The sequence below is a fragment of the Anas acuta genome, chromosome 26, assembly GCF_963932015.1.
Source record: "Anas acuta chromosome 26, bAnaAcu1.1, whole genome shotgun sequence".
NCBI lineage: Eukaryota > Metazoa > Chordata > Aves > Anseriformes > Anatidae > Anas > Anas acuta.
In genome coordinates this window covers 5,632,664-5,651,248 of record NC_089004.1, presented here as the reverse complement: position 1 = coordinate 5,651,248, position 18,585 = coordinate 5,632,664, and the positions used below count along the sequence as shown (strand labels likewise).

Here is an 18,585-nt window from a genome sequence, read left to right as displayed (position 1 = left end):
CGTGTGCCCCCCTTACACGTGCACGCCCCGGGGCGCGCCGCCGAGCCGGACCCGCGCGCAGCCACGGCCACGCGTCCCCCCCCCAGCGCCTCCCTCCCACGCCCACGACCCCCGGTGGCCGCCGCCCGGTCCCGTCCCGTCCCGTCCCGTCCCGTCCCGGGGCGCTCCCCGCGCCGCCGCCGGCAGATGGCACAGCCGAGGCGGCCCCGGCCCCCGGCCCGCCCCGCACGGGGGTCCTGGGGGGGCTCCGGCATCCCGAGCCCCCGCCGAGCCGCCCGCAGCCCGCTGTGCGGGACCCGGGAGCCGTCCCCGAGCAGCCCGACGGGCACCGGGCCGGGGAAGGGGCCGGACCGGCCGGGACCCCCGCCCCGCGCCCTGCTCGCCCCCCCCCCGGCCCGATCCCCTGCTTTGCCCCGCGGAAGGTGAACGAGCGGCTTCACGGGTGGGTTGTGCTTGGGGGGGGTCAGTGCGGGGGGCGCACACAGACCGGGGGGGCTGGGGGCTGAGGCGGGGGTCCCGGGGGGCAGCTGGAGCTGGGCTGGGCTGAGCCGGGGAGGTCAAACCAGGAGCATCCCACGGGTGGGCGCCCGGAGCCCCCCGCTCGCCCCGGTGCCCCCAGCCCCGTGCAGCGGGACCCGACCCCCACGGACCCGGTCCCGCGGGGGGGGCTCTGCCCTCCCTGGGCCCCTCCGCACTGCCGTGGGGTGCGGAGCAGCAAAACCCCTCGGAGATCCCCCCGGTGGTGCGGGCACCGAGCCCCAGGCGGCCCCGAGGGGGTGGCCAGGATCCCCCCTTCCTCCCTGCCTCGCGCCCTCGCTGCACATTTTGGCTTTTTCCTGTTTCAGGTTCGCCTGCAGAGCCGATGAGGAAATAAGGCGGCGTCACACGCGCCCTCCTGACAGTTGGCTCCAGCGAATGTGGCCGGCGGGGTAGCAGCGGGGCTGGCAGCGAGGCACCCCCGGGTGCCCCCCCCCACCCCCCACCCCCAGGCAGCGATGTTCTCCCGCAAGAAGCGCGAGCTGATGAAGACCCCCTCCATCTCCAAGAAGAGCCGGGCGGGGAGCCCCATCCCGCAGACCCTGCCGGTGAGCGCCGGGGGGGCCACGGGGACGGAGGGGAGGGTACGGCCGGAGGGACACGAGGAGGAGGAGGAGGGAGCTGAGGAAGGACCCCCCGGGCCTGGCTGGGGGGATTTTGCCCCAGAGGAAGGGGACGGAGCAGCGGCCGAAGGGCCTGACGTGGGGAGGGTGGGCGAGTGGGGCTGGGGTGCAGCAAACTGGGGGGGTCCAGCGGTGGTGGCTGTGACCATGGGGCTGCGTGGGCAGAGGGACCCCAGGACTGCCCGGGGGGCAGCAGCAGGAGCTGGGGGGGACGTGGGGCTCGGGCAGCGCCTCGGCCCTGCTGTGTATTTATTTACTCAGCAGCAGCCCAACGGTGCTGGGGGGGGGGCGAGAGGAAGCGCCTCGCCTCCGCGGGGCAGCGGGCGGCCGGGGTTCCTCCGCACCCGTGGCACTGCCCGCCCCGCGCCTGCGCTGCGCCCCAGCCCCGCGGGACATGCCCCTGGGGGCCGGAGAGACGAGGCCACCGGGCCCCCGGAGCCCACCCGTGGCTCCTTAGCAAGGAGGGGTCCCATCCCCACGTCCCTGCGCCCACCCCCGTCCCCACGCTGCCGCTCACCCCCTGGAGAGGGGCCTATGGGTGGGCGCAGCCTGCGGGCACGGGGGCTGGCCGGACGCAGGGATGCTCGGCCGGGCGTCCGGGAGGCACAGCTACAGCCCCTACGCGGCCGGGCGCCGCAGGACGGGTAAAGGCAGCTCCCCCAAGGGCTCCCTGGACTCGCTGCCCCGCACGCCCAGCGTGCGGCTGACGGTACGGGGACGGCGGGGGGGGGACCGGGCTCTCGGGGCCGGGGGCACGGGGAAGGGTCTGCAGAGGCCCCGCTGAGGGCAGAGTGCCCGGCACAGCCGGGGTCTGCAGCAGCCTCGTGCTCCGGGGCCAGTCCCCGTAGGAAGGCGCCCGCCGCGTCCGCCCCAAATCTGGCTTCCGGGCCCCGAGCGGCAGCGCCCGGCCGGGGATGCTGGGACCCAGTGTGCTCGAGTCACAGCCGGGGGGGCTCTTGGGGGCTGGGGGGGGCGAGGACAGCCGTGGGACCCCTCCCCATGCAGTGAGGGCCCCTGGGGGCGCGGGGGTCCCGCTGTGCCCAGCCCCGGGGCTGATGCCAGGTTCTCCCTCCCCCAGTTTCACCCCCGAAATGGGGGCTCCCTCAGACCGCCACATTTCGGCAACGTCTCCATCAGTGGCCTCGGAGGTGTCACCTTCCCCATCCCCATCCCTGGCAGGGCAAGGGACAAGGGACAAGGGACAAGGGACAAGGGACGTGCCAGACCTGGGGGTGGGACGGCCCCAAAAAGAGGAAGGGATGCGTGGGGCCGGATCCTGGCTGCGTCAGGGCCCTCCCCGGGGACCGGGGGCCTGCAGTGTTGTGGGTGCTGCTGGGGACATGGGGACAGGGCAGCGCCACCCACGCAGTCCTTGTGTGCCCCCCGGACAGGCCTGGAAACAACAGACCCAGGGCCTAGGGGACAGTAGGGGACAGTGGGGGGACAAGGGGTGAGGGGGGGCCAAGCTGGCTGCTGGCTTCAGAGCCGATGGTCGCTGGTGGAACACCCGTACCAGGTGGTTAACCTGCAGGGAGCCCGGGGGGGTTAAGGCAATGCCAGCCCCGGGGCTGCCCGTGATGCTCGTCACCCCCCCAGGCCCATCAGCAGTGCTGGGGGCTCTCACAGGGCTGGGGGGCACAGCCCGGCCCCTCCAGCCCTGCCAGCGCCAGCCCCCCAGCCAGCACCCCGTCCCTCCGTGCTCATGGGGCTGGGGGAGCTGCCCCGTCCCTCCCCGAGCTGGGGTCCCAGCCGTGTCCCCCCCCCCCACAGGACCTGTCCCGGAAGGATTGCCTGGAGGCGCCGGGCTCCAGCCTGGGGGATTTGCCCCCCACCAGCTCCAAGCTCAGCAGCAGCCCCAGCGCCGTGGGCACCCTGAAGCGCCCCACCAGCCTCAGCCGCCATGCCAGCGCCGCCGGCTTCCCCCTCACCGCCGGGGCCCCCCGGGCCATGCCCAAAGGCCACAAGACCCCCACATCCTACAGCCCCATGGAGGGCGGGGAGGGTCTCTTCATCGACGTGGAGGACATCTCCCAGCTGCTGACGGACGTGGCGCGCTTCGCGGATGCCCTGGAGAACCTGCGGGACGTGGTGCTGCGAGACGGTGGGTGCTGGGGGGGGGGCAGGCAGCGGGCAGCGAGGCTGGGGCACCACAGACCCCCCCACAAAGCCACCACCTCCTGCACAGCCACACGGCTCTGCATCACCCTGTGGCACGGGGCTGTGGGGCACAGGGGATGAGGGATCCAACGGGGACAGGTCCAGGAGCACCCCGAGCCCAGGGGCAGAGCCAGATCCGTGGGTGGGGGGCTCTGCCTTATCCGTGAGGGGGCCGGGACCCCTGGGGGCTGTGCAGAGCCCGCGGGCAGCCGGTGGCGGGTGGCTGCCGGGAGCTCGGAGCCAGGATAACGCGGCTTCCTGCCTGCGAGCTATTTTCATCCGCCCGCTTTCCTGTTTACACAGCAGCGGTGCCAGCTGCCTGCCAGGGCCCCCGGCCCCCGTGGGGCACCGGGCACGGCCCCGGACCCCCAGCCCTGCCTCGCTGGGGCAGCCATCGGGATGGGGGCGATGCCCTGGAGCGGGCGCAGGGCTGGGAGGGCCGTGGGGCCGGGGGCTGGGGGCGTCCGGGCTCCCAGGGGGTGAGGGAAGCAGCGATCTGGTTTTCCCCGCAGCGAGGTGGGGCTGCCGGGGATCACATGGTGCCCTGTTTTCGGCACTGCCTTTGCAAAATCCGTTGACGCATCCCCACTTGTCATGGAAAACGTGGCACTGCCTGGCCCCGGCGGCTGGTGCGCAACGCACCCGGGGCCCTGCGCAGCCCGGGGGTGGCAGCTCAGGGGCGATGCCTCCAGGTCCTGCAAAGCCGTGGGCACTGCAGGGCAGGGAGGAGGTGGCCCTGAGCTCACCTGCAGCCACCCCACTGCCTGTCCCCCTTGGGGTCAGTGATCACCAACACCCCCAATTCGCTCCTGGCCGCGCTGTCCCGCTGGCACAGCCGGGACGGGGCCGTCCCCGAGGTGGCACAGGGGGAGAGGCCGGGGCTGGTGCACGGGGACGTCCTCAGGGGCACGGTGTGGGGACGTGACTGTGATTTTGGGATGCAGCCATGGTTTTGAGAAGAAGCAGAGGGAATTCCTTCCTGAGCTGGTGCAGGGATGGGAGGGGAGGGTTCGCCCAGCTGGGCAGCGGGTGCCAGGCTGCCCTCCTCCAGTGCATCCTTAATGCATCCTTATGGGATGCTCATCACCGCCTTAGCTGGCTGTCCTCACCCTACCCTGAGTCCCTGGGGCCGGACTCTGCCTCCCCCAGCCCCAGGCGGGTGGCTGGAGCCCCCCCGAGGGGCTGCAGTCCTGAGGCTGGACCCCCGGGACGTGGCCAGCCCGGCTGGACACGGGGCACGGCCGCAGGGCGGACCGGCTGCGTCCCCCCCGGCGGGAAGGAAAGGGCGGAAACGAGGAGGAAATTCCCAAAACGCTTTCAAGGGAAAAATTTACTGCTGAGGAATAAATGCCTAAAAGGCAGGGCTGCCCCGGGCCCGGCCCTGCCCCGGGTGGGGGGACGGGAGCGGGAGGTGGCGGTGCCCATCCTGGGGTCCCCAAAGGCAGGGGATGGGGTGCACGGTGCCAGTGGCCCTGCCCATGACGTGGCTGGCAGGGGACGGGAGAGGGGCACCAGGGCTGGGGGGCAGCAGGGGGGCAGCGCTTCAACCCCCCCCCTCTCTTGCAGACCCCAAGGAGTCCCAGCGGCCGCAGGCCCACGAGTGCCTGGGCGAAGCCCTGCGCGTCCTGCGCCAGGTCATCAACAAGTACCCGCTGCTCAACACCCTGGAGACCCTGACGGCGGCGGGGACGCTCATCTCCAAAGTGAAGGGTGAGCCCAGGGGGCTGCGGGCCCCAGCCCCTTCCCTCCTGCCCTGGGTGGGGATGGGGGGGCCTGAGGTGCCCATCTGGGGGCTGCCCCACGGATGGGGTGAAGGCAGCGACAGCCGGGACCCAGCCCCACACCCTCCTGCCTGCCCCACAGTGGGGTCTGGTCCTGCCCCGTGCCCCCCACCCCGCGCAGGGCTGCCTGGTGTCGGTGTTTGTGTTCTGAGGGCTGTGCGGTGCCAGAAATGAGAGCCCAGATCCCTGCCTGGGGGTTCCCAAGCACGGCTAAAACACCCGGCTCCTGTCCTGCCCCTTGTAGCACCCCCTGTTTTTTGGGGGGTGTCTGCAGAGCCCGGATCCTGGCTGGGGCAGAGCAGTTAGAGCCGGGGCGGGGAGGGGGGCGGCTGCGCTAACCGCAGGCAGAGCACAACACTGCGTCACCGCCGCGCTTCCTGGACACCGAGCGGTAACCACGAGGGGACAGGAAGCCTCGTCGCGGCTGGCAGGAGCTCTGCCATGGGGCTGGCCCCACGTGGGGCTGTGGGGCCCCGAGCTGGAGCGGGATCCAGCACCGAGGGCTGCGGGGCTGGCGGTTGGGATGGGGCAGGTCCAGGTCCGGGTCTGGGTCCGGGTCCTCCCCCAGCACCAGGAGCACCCCTCGGCCCCGGCAGAGCGCGGTCAGAGCTGGTGCTGCCGACGGTTCCTCTTTCAGCTGGGTGGGAGGAAGGCTCCGCGCCTCGGGCAGGGGGCTCTGGGGGCAGGAGACGCCGGCAGTGAGGCAGGTTCAGGGTCAGCAGTGCGTTTTTGGCAGCCCTGGATGCCCCCAGCCGGGCGGTGACGGTGACAGGGCTCCTGCCTCTCCCCCACGTCCAGGTTTCCATTACGAATCCAACAATGAGACGGACAAGCGGGAGTTCGAGAAGGCCGTGGAGACCATCGCGGTGTCCTTCAGCAGCACGTAAGGGTTTAGGGCCAGGGGTCCCACAGAGCAGGGCCCCCGGAGCCCACTGCCCCCTGACAGAGCCCAGCCCTCTCCCCGTCCCCTCGCACGGTCCCCACGTGGTGGCTGGGGACCAGCGGGACCCCTACGGTGAGCGTGGGCACCCCTCCTGCTGCCACCCAGGCAGGACCCCAAAGGCAGCTCCAGCCCCTGGCCCACGCTCTCCTCCTCCACCTGCACCTCCGAGACCCCGGCAAACAGCCCAGATCCCCCTGTCTCGGGCCATACTGTCCCCAGACACAAATGGGGTCACTGCTCGTCCTCCCCATTGCTGACCCCGGTTTGTGTGCCTCTTCCCACAGCGTGTCCGAGTTCCTCATGGGGGAGGTGGACAGCAGCACCATCCTCTCCATCCCGCCCAGCGACCAGAACCAGGTGAGTGCTGCTGCTCCCTGCACGGGGGTCTCGATGTGCTGGGGGCTCAGCCCCTGACCCGGGGATCCAGCTGACCCCCGTGCATGCAGCACCGTGTTTCCCCAGGGATGTTCCCAGCAGCTCGTGGCCTTGCTGGAGCTTGTAGACATCAAGCAGCAGCAGAAGGGCTCCAGCAGCTCGGGGTTGCTGCCTCCCCCCCAACTGCTGCCCCTCTGGCTGCTCCCCTTCCTCTTACCTGACGAATTCCTTTTCTTTTCCCAATTTCTCAAGTCTATGGAGAGCCTCTACAGCGGGATCTCTGGAGGCGTTGTCATGCCTGCAGGCACGGAGAGCTACGATACAGGTGAGTGGGGGCAAGGTGGCAGATTTGGGGTGGCGGGGCACCCAGCTGAGCAGTGCATCGGGTGGCTGGGTGTCCTCCCATCGCCACCGCGCTCCCCAGCCACACGCGGCCCCTCGGCTGCACCAAAGCAGTCAGAAGGGCGAGGGGGACGCCGTGCTGGAGTCTGGATGTGTCCTGCACAGGGCTGGGGCTCACATTTCTGGCAGTGCTGCTCCTGGAGATGGTGCTGGCAGGGCGCAGGCTCGCTCCCCACCTCCTCTAACCCCACACGGCCGCTGCCACCAGCACGGCACGAGCGCACGACCCAGCTGCTCCTCCCGGCAGCGAGCGGAGCGTGAAAAACCTCATTACGGGCAGAAAAAGGGCTTTGAAGCACAACTGGGTGCTGGCAGCCCGGGTTGTCACAGGAAGGCGCTTCCTGGGCTGAGCAGCCCCTGGAGGCACAGCTGAGAAGCTGCTGCTGGTGGCACCGGTGCCTGCGGGACCGCGGCACGTTTCGGTGTGATGCTGGCACAGATAACAGCGAGCGCAGCAGGAAGGAGCCTGCACTGAAAGCTCAGGGCTGAGGCAGGCAGTGGGTCAGGAAACCTTGCAGGCACAAGCGAGGCAGCTCTGCTCGGGTGCTGGGGTTTTCCTGGCTGTGCTGGGGGTCTTGGAAACTCGTGAGCAGCAGCAGCCTGGGTCAGTGCCGCTCCCCTTCCTCTCGTCCCCACGTCACAGTGCGGCCGGCTGCGGAAGAGGTGGATGTCATGCTGCAGCGCTGCGAGGGAGGCGTGGATGCTGCCCTCCAGTACGCCAAAAACATCTCCAAGTACATGAAGGACCTCATCGGGTACCTGGAGAAACGGACCACGCTGGGTGAGGCGGGACGGATGGCGGGTGGGATCGCCACCGCGGGGCTCAGCGCCCCAGGGCAGCACCGGGACGGGTCCCTGCCCTCTGAGGCCACACGCACGAGGCTGAGGGAGCCAGAGCTGCTGGATCTTGATCTGGAAATGGGTTTGCAACGGGTAGTTGGTGGCTGCCTCCTGCTCCAAGAAGCTGGGGCGTGCAGTTTGCTCCAGGAGCTGCTGTGGTGTGGTTTGTGGTCAGGGATGAGCCACTTTTCCCCTTTGGGAAGGGATCTGCCTACACTGCCCTGTCTGCAGATGCAAAGACTGATGGCTGGGGAAGGAGAGAGCTGCAGACACTGCGAGGACAAAAAGAAATTAATTCCTGAAATTCTTGACTTATGTTTAAAAAGGAACCCAATCAGCAGGGAAACCCGTGGGTTTCGTCTCTTTTCACTTCCAACCTTTTCCTTACAGAAATGGAGTTTGCCAAAGGGCTTCAGAAGATGGCAAACAGCTGCAAGCAAACCATCACCCAAGAGGTGAGTCCACGGTCAGGCCCCCCCCGTGCTCCTCCTCCAAACACCGCCCCAGGGGACGCGTCTCTCTGCTTCGTGCTGCGGTGCCGAGGCTCAGGGCTGTGCTTTTTCTCCCTTCTCAGACCAGCATGCCGTTCCTGTCCATCTACTTGCTGGCCCTGGAGCAGGATATGGAGTACGGCACGTCGGTTCTGCAGACTGTCAACACCCTGCAGCACCAGACCTTCCTCCAGGTGAGGGGGTGACGTGGGGCAGCTCTCAGCCAGCCGCCTGCTCCTCCCAGGGGTTAGGTACCGGGTCTAGGGGAAACTCCCCAGGTTCAGCAAAACCCAAGGGCACCTCCTTGCCGTCCTCCTCCTCCCTTGAGGCCTCTCTGTGACTGAGCACCCCCCGTCTGCACAGACCAAGCCTCATTGAGCTCCCAGGGACTCTCAGGGGCTGCCCACAGGGGAGAGGAGATGTCCCGCAGAGGGTGGCTCTTGCTTAGGAACTGGACCCGGCACTTCCCAGGCTGCAGTTTTCCATCCACGACACAAACCCTGCCTGTAACCGAGCCCAGCGGTGCTATCCGGGACGATCAGCACCCCGCAGGAGGCTGCCCCTTGCAGAGCCTTTAGAGCCAGGGGAAGCACCGCGAGCGTTCAGCTGTTTGTTTCTCCCTCCTGATCCAGCCGCTGACGGTGAGACGCCTCGAGCACGAGAAGCGGAGGAAGGAGATCAAGGAGCAGTGGCACCGGGCTCAGCGGAAACTGGTGAGGAGCGAAGGCGTGCAGCCCAGGCTGGGTTTGTGCTCCCCAGGTCCAAGGTACCCCCATGAGACGTGTCCGTGAGGATTTGGGGCTCCTTACCCGTCCTGAGCGTGGCTGCTTTGTGCCAGGAGCCTTTTCCCAGGCCTGGGGGATGCCACAGGGGGTCCCAGGGGTCTCCCTACAACACAGGAGATGGAGGGGACACTGCTGCGCCACGTAGCCCCTCTGCTCTCACAGAGCAAAGGATGGAGGAGAGCTTTGGGAAGTCCTCTCCTTCCACACATCTTCCACGAGTGGAGCTCATTGGTGTCAGACACAAGCCCAGGCTGTGGCCACGCACACGAATCTCTCTGGGCAGCCTTGAGGGGCTGCGGGAGGTGACCGGGAGGCAAGGAGCCACTCGCAGAGCTCAGTCCTCACCCTGGGGTCGCTCCTTCGTTGGCAGCAAGATGCAGAGGTCAACCTGCGCAAGGCCAAACAGATTTACATGCAGCGCAGTGAGGAGCACGACAAGGCCAAGTACATGGCCGCGAAGGCGGAGGAGGAGCAGCAGAGCACCACCAGCGGCATCACCACCAAAGCCCTGGACAAGAAGAGGCGGCTGGAAGAGGAGGCCAAGAACAAGGTAGGAGCACAACAGCTCCGGGCGGTGGCTGAGCGCCTTGCTAGGAGCATCTCACGCCTTGCTGTCCTAGCACAGCAGCAGCCCGAAATGATGCGGGCTGCACCGAGCCCCCCAGCCCCCAAAGAAACAGCTCTCCTTGCCCACGAGAGGTTTCATCTCCTGCTCTCCCACCTCCCAGGCAGAAGAGGCGATGGCCACCTATCGGACCTGCATCGCAGACGCCAACACGCAGAAGCAGGAGCTGGAGGACACCAAGGTGAACTCCCTGCGGCAGATCCACGAGCTGATCAAGCAGAGCGACCAGGTCATCAAGCTGGTGAGTGGGGCAGGGGGCAGCTCCCTCGTGCCCCAAAAAGCCAAGGGTGGGGGCTGCAGACCCAGCACTGCTCTGGGCTAACCGGGGGCTCCGTGTCTCTCCTTCCCTCGTGTATCACCTCACCAAGCTCACACCTGGTTTCCTCTGCCTTATTTTTAGGCCACCATCGCCTTCTACCAGATCATGCACATGCAGACAGCTCCGCTGCCCGTCTACTTCCAGACGCTGTGCGAGAGCAGCAAGCTGTACGACCCCGGGCAGCAATACGCCTCCCACGTCAAGCAGCTGCAGCGAGGAGACGAACCCGATACCCAATACGACTTCGAGCCTTATGTGTCACACAACGCCTGGTAGGCAGGCAGGGAGGGAATCGCCCCCCGTTTGGGATTGTCACGCGTCCCTTCCCCTCGCATCCACTTGGACGCCCCCTTTTCTCCTTCCTCCCGCCCACCAGGTCCCCCTTTATCCGGTCGCGGAAAGGCAGCTTCAATGCCAACGACTTCTCCACAAGCAGCAGCCCCGATGGGGCCGGGCTGCCCAAGGATGGAGCCCCCTCGGAAGGGGGGGCAGGAGCCAAGGAGCAGCAGAGCGGGGCAGGGGCCGAGCGGAGAGGTGAGCCTGCGGTGGGGGAGCCCCTGTGCAGCACCCAGCGCCTTCCTCCTGCTCGGAGGGACTCCAAGGGCTGGCACCAGCAAAGCAGGCTGGAAAAGGAACCCTTGCAAGCTCCGTTTCCTGAAGGACAAGGACACATGAGCACATCCATTTTGATCTGGGCTTTTTTCTGGCTCTTTTTCTTCTCTTTTGCTGCCTCGTGTTGCCTGCCGGACTATGCTCCATCTTCCCAGCTCTTCTTTGCCTTGCTGAGTGTGCTCCTGAGGGTGGTGAGAGCCTCTTCACCAGCCTCTAAATAGGAAACCGAGCAGCTCCCATCAGTAATTCAAGCATCTCCCAGGAGCTAGGCTGTCCTCCTGAACGCAGGAAGCAATCTCAGAGTCTGTGTTTTCTTCTGCAGGTGGGAGGGGACACCAGGTCCATAAATCCTGGCCAACCTCCACTTCTGAAACCGACAGCAGTCTGGACTCAAACACGGGTAGGTACAGCACGCACCCAGGGCACGCAGCCTTCACCCTTCTGATAGCATAAAAACAGAGCTCAGAGTTAGGTGGCATCTGTTCCTCCACCTCTTATTATTATTTTTTAAAATCTGCCTTAAAATAAGACTGCACAGTAATCAACCACTGACCCCAGCCACCATAGGATGGGATGTGGGACCCTGAGCCACTGCCCTGCTGCATCCCCCCCTGCAAGGCACTGGGAGGGGACGCGCTGCCCCCGCTGCCCTGGGCTCCTCGTTGTCCCTTCAGACCTGCCCAGGAGCACAGGGCACAGAACTTCTTGCCATGGGACGCAGCCACACGCTGAGTGTGCTCAGACCAGAAGCAGCGCTGCCAGCGGTCTCACTGGCTTGGGGGTTTTGTTTTGGCAGGCGAATTCAGCCATAAACTGCAGCGGCTGTCCTCCAACGGCACCATGTCCTCCAGCGAGGAGCTGGAGGAGAAGGACGAGAACGCCGCCTCCTTTGAGCAGAGTAGGTGACAGCGGGAGGCGTCTGCTGGGTCCCACACACCACAGCAGTGCCCACTGCGGGTCGATTTTCCCCAAATTCGGTAGTTCTGGAGGTAAACTGAGCACCTGCTGGGAGGAGGGGTAAAATGGCAGGAACCCCCCGAGGAAGACATTTCCTTTAGCAAGGGATGAGCTCTGCTCGGAGCAGCACAACAGGAGCAGGGATCTCAGCGTGGGTTGTTTGTAATTCCCCAAAAGATGAGTGCACCCGGGGGGTGAGGGCCCCACCACAGCGACCCCCCTGCTCCAGCCCTGCCGAATCTCGCCTCCCCAGGAGCCAGGACGTGGCTGAGTTCCTCCTGTTCTGCTTGTAGGCATCAACGGGATCACCCCCGAGATGACGGCTCCGACGGGACCCTTCCGAAACGTTGGCTTGTCCAAGGCCGCCCAGACCCACCGGCTGAGGAAGCTCCGGACCCCTTCCAAGTGCCGGGAGTGCAACAGCTACGTGTACTTCCAGGGAGCAGAGTGCGAGGAGGTGAACCTGGGGGAAGTGGGAAGGGGTCTCGGGGGGTGGGACGGGTGGAGGACACGTCCCAGGAGCCGGGTGACCTCGGCTGGACGCGCACTGTCCTGTGACTTGGTCTGTGACATGAGCCACGTGTCCTGCAGCAGTGTGGGGGAATTTTTCAGGAGGGTGTTGACAAATCTGCTTCAAACCCAGCCCGGAGCTCAGACACGCGGACGGGCAGAGCCCTGGGGGTAACCACAGGCAGCAGGTCTAGGGTCCGTGGAAATGGAGCCACCAGCTTGCACTTTGGGGCAGGATTACCATAGTGCTGCTCCTCCCTGTGCCCAGGAAGGCGATTCCCTGCTGCTCTTCCTCAGTGCTGGGACTGGTTCGTGCTGCTGGGGTCGGTCCCACCGGGGCAGCCCCGCGGTGTCTCCAAGGAAGGCGTTTCTCCTGTGTTTCTCCTGCCCGCAGCCTGCTCAGCCCCTGGCTGCGTCTGGCTCCCGGTGGCTCCTTTCCACCCCCTGCCCCTGTCCCAGCTCCGAGCATGTCCCTCTGCTTTGCAGTGCTACCTGGCCTGCCACAAGAAGTGCCTGGAAACCTTGGCCATCCAGTGCGGGCACAAGAAGCTCCAGGGGAAGCTGCAGCTCTTTGGGCAAGACTTCATGAAGGCTTCTCAGAGCAGCTCGGACGGCATCCCCTTCATCATCAAGAAGTGCATCTCCGAGATTGAGAAGCGGGCGCTGAAAACCAAGGTGACTCACCCCTCTTCCCTCTCCTTCAGCTACGCTCAGCTGCCTCCTCTCAACGTGAACTTCTCTCTTGGCACGAAGACCTCAGGCTCAGAGGTTGCAGGTTACCAGCAGGCAGAAAGTCCCCTTATAAACCCGGCCCTGGTACTAACAAACTCTGCCACGGGAACCCGCTTCTCGTGCCTCCCTCGCCTATGGAAGGGGAACACCAGCAACGTCTGAGCTGGGACAGGATCTCCCAGACCTTCTGAGGGGGATTTCCAACCCCAAAAGGACAGGATGGGAGCAAGAAGCTCGCTGTCTCAGGCAAAGCCGAAGACAAACATCCCCCCTCCTCACCTCAGCTCCACTTTTCTGTCTTTGACAGGGCATCTACCGCGTGAACGGCGTAAAGACCCGCGTGGAGAAGCTTTGCCAGGCGTTTGAGAACGGGAAGGAGCTGGTGGAGCTGTCCCAGGCCTCCCCTCACGACATCAGCAACGTCTTGAAGCTCTACCTGAGGCAGGTGAGGTGCCCGCAGGAACTGACTCTCCACAACCAAGCCTGGCTCTGCTGGGTCGGGGTGATCCTGCCACAAACCGGGCTTAATATCTGCCCGCTGTGTGATGGTGGGGGGCGAGAGGCCCCTCCTGGCTGGGAAGCCATCGGTGCGTGGCTCCTCGCGGTGCAGCGAGCTGCCTGCCCACAGAAATACGCACACAGAAGTACAAAACCCTCCCTCCCCTGCGCAATTGGGGAACCAGGCAGGCGAAAGGGAAGCGACCCAGCAAAGGTCACTCCGCACGGCGCGGCCGGGGCCCAGCTCACTTCTCCCCAGAGGCTCTGCCCACAGCCAGCCCCGGGCTCTGCCCTCCCGACGTCGGCAGAACGCAGAGCTCGGCGCAAACTGCGAGAGCCACATCCTCAAAGGGGCCACCACAAGGCAGGAGGGGAGGAAGCTGCTTCTCTCTCGCTGCAGCCTCGCCACTTCGCGCTCCGTGCTGCGTTTCCGGAGGGCTGGCGGCGCGGTGCCAGAGCTCGGCTCCCCCGGCGTGGTGCTCGGCTCAAGGCTCGTCCCTGGGTTCCCCGCCCAGAGGCAGGGAGAGACGGGCTCTAAGTTGGCTCTGCGGTTTCTCCGGAGAAGAGAAAGCAGAGTGCAGAGAGAGGAAGGAACGAGCAGTGAGCCTCAGTCCCACCTCTCGGTACATCGCGGAGAAATCCATTCAGGTGGCTCTGTCAGGGCATTGAAGGCAATCCACCCCCGGCAGCCACCTGCTTCAGCCACCCTGCAAACATCGCCAGTGCTGCAAAACCAGCGGCTGGTTAATTAACGTGCTGCCTGGGGTGCTTTATGCAGAGAACAAGGCAAGAGGTTCCACCTCACCACAGCCCCGCCTGTGCTGCCGGCTATGCTGATCGCATCTCCCTCCCGGGGCACAATTCCTCCCGGCCTCTCCAACCACCCCTTATCTACTGGGAGGCCGCTCTGCCCTCCCCAGGGCTTTTGGAGAGGGGGAAAAAAGAGAGAAATGCTGTGCCTGGAGGCTCTCACGCCCCTCTCCCCGTGTCCTTGCAGCTGCCCGAGCCCATCATGCCCTTCCGCATGTACAACGAGCTGATGGGCCTGGCCAAGGAGAGCCTGCAGGGCGGCAGCGAGGCCAAAGGCAGGAGCGGGAAGGGGGGGCCCGAGCTGGTGGACAGAGGAGCCGACACGGACAAGGTGGTGGTGACCCTGGTGCTGAAGCTGAAGGAGCTGCTGAAGGAGCTTCCCTGGGAGAACATGGCCACGCTCCAGTACCTCCTGCAGCACCTGAGGAGGTGAGAGGGGCCGGGGCAGGGCTGGGGGCCCCCATTTTATCCCCAGGGTGGGAACGGAAAGGGGCAGGGGCTGGGAAGGGAAGGTGCAGCCTCCCCCCAGGACATGCCTGGCTCGCTCTCACCAGCTGCTCTCCCTCCTGCCAGGATCGTGGAGGTGGAACAGGACAACAAGATGACCTCGAGCAACCTGGGCATCGTCTTCGGGCCTACACTGATGCGGCCCAGGCCCACGGACGCCACCATCTCCTTGTCCTCGCTGGTTGACTACCCCCACCAAGCCCGCATCATCGAGGCGCTCATCATCTTCTACTCCACCATCTTCGAGAACAAGGAGGCCCCGCTGCTGGCCGACCCCAGCAAATACACCGCAGACACCAAGGAGGAGGCGGCCGGCGGCACCAGCCCGGTACGAGTCCAGGGGAAGGGAGCACGCGGAGGGGGCCTTTGGGGGCAGCGTGGTTGTGCTCACAGCCCGACAGCTTTCTGAGGACCTGCCCACACCACAAGGAGACCTGAGTCAGGCAGGGGTGGGAGGATGGAGCGTAGTTGCCTTTACACGAGGACAGGAGGTTATTTTGGTGGGATCTCTGGAAGGGGGGAGTTCTCCTCCTCGTGCCCTCACCGCTGTCCCTCTCCCCCCCAGGACGATGCAGGCTCGCAGCCCGCAGCTCCGCATGGTGCCACGCCGTACCTAGCGCTGCCTTTGGAGAAGGAGAGTTTGGATTACAGCACAGACTCGTTCGGGGGTAAGCAAAGGGCACTCGGTGGCTCCTCTCCGGGGGGTGACAGGGCTCCAGGGGGCTTTGCCCTCCCAAGATGCCAGCTCCATGCTCGAGCACAGCCAGAAGCCTCCACCCGATGGCTGCAGCCCCCTCTCATTGCCAGTAGCTGCTGACATGGCCCTCGGCCACGGGGGGCTTCACCCTCCCATTTTGTTCTCTGAATTCACCTTAGTAAAGGGGCCAAGGACATAGGGAGGACCGGGAGGTAACCACGCCATCCACTCAAGTGGATCCCAAGTGAAAAAATTGCACCCAGAATGCCCAAATCCATCTTCACGGGAGGGCAGGGCCCAGTTCCACCAGCAGCAGTGACCCCCTCCCCTGCCCCCAGTGCCGTGGGTTTGCTGAGCCCCGGTGCCGGGGGTGATGCGCGGCTCCCTGCGTCCCTCAGGGTCCGGCGACCGCTCGGTGGACTCTGACTCGGAGCTGGAGGACAACGGGGAGCCTCCGGTGGGCGGCGGGCCCAGAACGCAGCTGAGGAAGCAGGAAAGTGAGACGAGCACAGACGAGGCTCAGTTCTGTGACGACGGCAGCGAGGGGCAGCGCAGCCGGACCTGCAGCACGGGGCAGTCGGACACGGAGGGCTCAGCGCCGCGCTGCCGCAGCCCCCCGGGAGAGGAGCAGAGCGACCTGGAGGAGTACCCCGAGAGCGGCCCGGGGGCTGCCCAGGGGGACTGCGACTCAACCCAGCCCAGCCACGGCTGCCAGGCCCCGGCCCAGCCGTGAGCAGCGGCCCCGGCCCGCCTGAGCTCCTGGCAGGGAAACGCGGGCACCGGGGGGGGCACGGGGCGAAGGCTCGGAGCTGCCACGGGTGGGCCTGAAGCTCGTAAAGCTGTGGGGTGGCAGGGAGTGCACGGCCACAAGCCCGCTCGGGAGGGTTTGGGGTGCCCACTGCAGCCCAGTCCCCGCTGCCTCCTGACTGAAGCTTTCACACAACCCCCCCGAGCTCCCCTCGGCTATCAGAGGGGAAAATCCCCCCGCTTCGCCTCAGCTGCTGGGAGCCACAGGGCAGAGCCCCCGCTGGGTCCGGCCTCTGTCCAAACGCGCGTTTCTTTGAACAGAGCTGAAGCGCGGGGACCTTTTGCTTCTCTCAGAGCGGGGAGGAACCCCGGCCTCTGCCGTGCCACTCCCCAGGCTTCAGTTTTGCTGCTGGTCCTTAGTCCTACGGCTCTTCTGCGGAAATACACGCGAGGCTCCAGCTGAGCTCATCCTCCCTGCTGGCATCGGCTCAGGAGAGAAGAGGCTGCTGGCAGGGGATGCAGGACAGAGCTCCCCGAGGAGCAGGGGCCAAGGGCTCCACGGCCCCAGGTACCGCGGGTGCAGCAGCAAGGCCTGGAGCTGGCAGCTGGACCTGATGCCTCCTGGCACTGCTTGCAGTCGGGATAACACCACCAAAGAGCAGGGGCTCCATGGAACCCACTGAAAGCCCCCCGTGGCACCCCCCCAGAGCAGGCATCGTGGCCGCGCTGCTCGCTGAGGCTGGGCAAGGTCCAGGCGCTGTTTACAGGCGGCTGTGCCAGGCATCCACATCCCAGCTCTGCGTTTACAGCCTCAGCACTTCCACTCAACGCAGGACTGAAATAGCAGCGTGCCCTTCCTGGCTCTGCCAACGAGGTCTGCGCTGCTGCTTGTATTTACGGGCATTCTTCTACTTTGCAAAGAGCAACCCGCAGGCTGAGCAAGCTCAGGGGACCAGCTTTCCCAGCTGTACATTGTGTGATCTCAGGGTTTTGTTTTTTTTTTCTGGTAGACATTTGGTCTCCAAAACCTCAGCTGTGGCAGCAGGAAAAAGCTGCTGCAGGTCACCAAGGGGCAGATGCATCCCCACAGGATTGACATCGCCTGAACCACCTTACAGCCCCTGCCAGTATATGAGGCTTTGTTGTTTTTCTTTGTTGTTGTTTTTTTTTTTTTTTTTTTTTAAAGATAACCCTTCAACATGAATCTGCTACCTCTGCTGGCAACAGAACTTAGAGGGTTAAACAAGACCAGCCAAAGTATTATTTTTTTCAAAGCTATGAGACTTTTCTGCACTGAGGCTTAGAAAAACAAGTAGATTTTAAGCTTAGAAAGAGCCAAAAGCTGCTTCCTTCTCCTGCCCTGCTTGTACCTGGACCTGGACTGTGTTCCTGCTGTCACTGCCGAGTGCCGCCGGACCCTTGCCCTGGGAGGGCTGAGATCAGCAGAGCTCAAGAGCTCCCTGCAGATGGCACAGGGGCTGGCACACACAAGTCACACACGAGACAACTCTCAGTCCACGGTTCCTAAGAAATTGCACAAATCCAAAGCAGTTCTCTAATAATCAGCCTGACCCTTCCTCCGCGAAATGCTGGGTACCAAATCAGCTCTTGCACTGCCTACTCGCCTGTCAGGCCTCACCTCAACAGGTCTCGAGAGCATCCACACGAACGGGACAGCGAGTGGGAGGCGGACAGATTTCCAGCCAAGGAAGCCAAGCGGGAGAGGAGTCCCAGCTGAAGATACCCTGATCGGGGTTTGGAAGGGTTACGCACACCTCAGCACTGTACAATTGGGCGATCGACCTGACGTTCAATCCCTTAAGAGGATCAATCCCCAACACAGCAGAAAGAGCCTGGGCTTTGCAATTGCCAGAGCTCTCCTAGACTAATTGGAAAAGCATCTCAGCACAGTAGGGAAAAGGTACACGAAACCAGAGATGAATTTTACAGCTAAAAGGTTTGTAACTGAGCCAAAGAAGAGCTAGAGCTATTTGTGAGACAATCTGCTGCACAGCTCTTCAAGGAGATGGCTGGATTCTTCCAGCAGGTCATTTTCATGGTAGCAAGGGAAATTTCTTGCTATCAGAACTGCTACCACGGGCGGTACCACGTGTGTGTGCGAGGATGGATGACGGGTGAGTGTGAGTGAGGGAAGGGACAAAAAGCTGTGCTTGAGCTTCATGAGGTAACGGGCACCCTTCTGTTTGTATATAAACTCAGCGTGGAAAAAAAAAAGAAGCGTTTGTTGTGACATGCCTGTACTGCTGTATGAAACTACCTTTCGTGTTTTGCTGTGTTCAGGTTGACCTGCTTCCAGAACGAATAAAACTCATGTGTTCCAACCCTCGTCTGTCCTGGAGATCAAAGTCTTCCAGGCTCATGTGCTGCAGGGGCCTAAGTACTTCATTACAGTGCTAAAAGTAGCTCCAGCAAGTCAAATGAAGTTTAAAAACCCTCAGGAGACCTGGAACAAATTAAAAATCAAAGTAATTGGGGTGGGGACAAGCAACTCTCCTTTGCAATGTTTGAATACCAGTCTCAAAACAGAGGTCAGAGGCTAGAACAGCTCACAACAAGGTGAGTCTGAACCGCCGTGTTAGAACTGCACACGACAGCCAGGTCAGAGCTCTGCAGGAT

General features: G+C 64.4%; 1 protein-coding gene across 3 annotated transcripts; it reads left to right on the top strand.

Moving 5' to 3' along the window:
• Nucleotides 1-213: 213 nt before the first annotated feature.
• ARHGAP45 (Rho GTPase activating protein 45) lies at nucleotides 214-18,290 on the top strand. 3 transcript variants are annotated; one of them, XM_068661260.1, is made up of 24 exons: nucleotides 214-442; nucleotides 846-1,085; nucleotides 2,931-3,261; nucleotides 4,884-5,027; nucleotides 5,897-5,981; nucleotides 6,326-6,398; nucleotides 6,669-6,741; nucleotides 7,462-7,599; nucleotides 8,049-8,113; nucleotides 8,233-8,343; nucleotides 8,782-8,862; nucleotides 9,305-9,484; nucleotides 9,663-9,800; nucleotides 9,960-10,150; nucleotides 10,255-10,412; nucleotides 10,813-10,890; nucleotides 11,287-11,388; nucleotides 11,741-11,904; nucleotides 12,444-12,632; nucleotides 12,997-13,134; nucleotides 14,185-14,426; nucleotides 14,571-14,832; nucleotides 15,070-15,172; nucleotides 15,600-18,290. In XM_068661260.1, exons 2-24 carry the CDS (start codon nucleotides 996-998, stop codon nucleotides 15,932-15,934), a joined length of 3,471 nt encoding a protein of 1,156 aa, XP_068517361.1. In that variant the 5' UTR covers nucleotides 214-442; nucleotides 846-995; the 3' UTR covers nucleotides 15,935-18,290. The 3 variants fall into 3 exon arrangements, with proteins under 3 accessions (XP_068517361.1, XP_068517362.1, XP_068517360.1); XM_068661261.1 differs by lacking the exon at nucleotides 214-442 and having other exon boundaries at nucleotides 505-1,085; XM_068661259.1 differs by lacking the exons at nucleotides 214-442; nucleotides 846-1,085 and adding an exon at nucleotides 1,375-1,869.
• Nucleotides 18,291-18,585: the final 295 nt, after the last annotated feature.

What these genes read in the sequence shown, in the direction of transcription:
- ARHGAP45 (XM_068661259.1), top strand. Translation starts at nt 1,741, where the DNA reads ATGCTCGGCCGGGCGTCCGGGAGGCACAGCTACAGCCCCTACGCGGCC. An exon ending in CGCCCAGCGTGCGGCTGACG is followed by an intron (nt 1,870 to 2,930) that starts GTACGGGGACGG and finishes CCCCCCCCACAG; the next exon opens with GACCTGTCCCGGAAGGATTG. An exon ending in CGGCCGGCGGCACCAGCCCG is followed by an intron (nt 14,833 to 15,069) that starts GTACGAGTCCAG and finishes TCTCCCCCCCAG; the next exon opens with GACGATGCAGGCTCGCAGCC.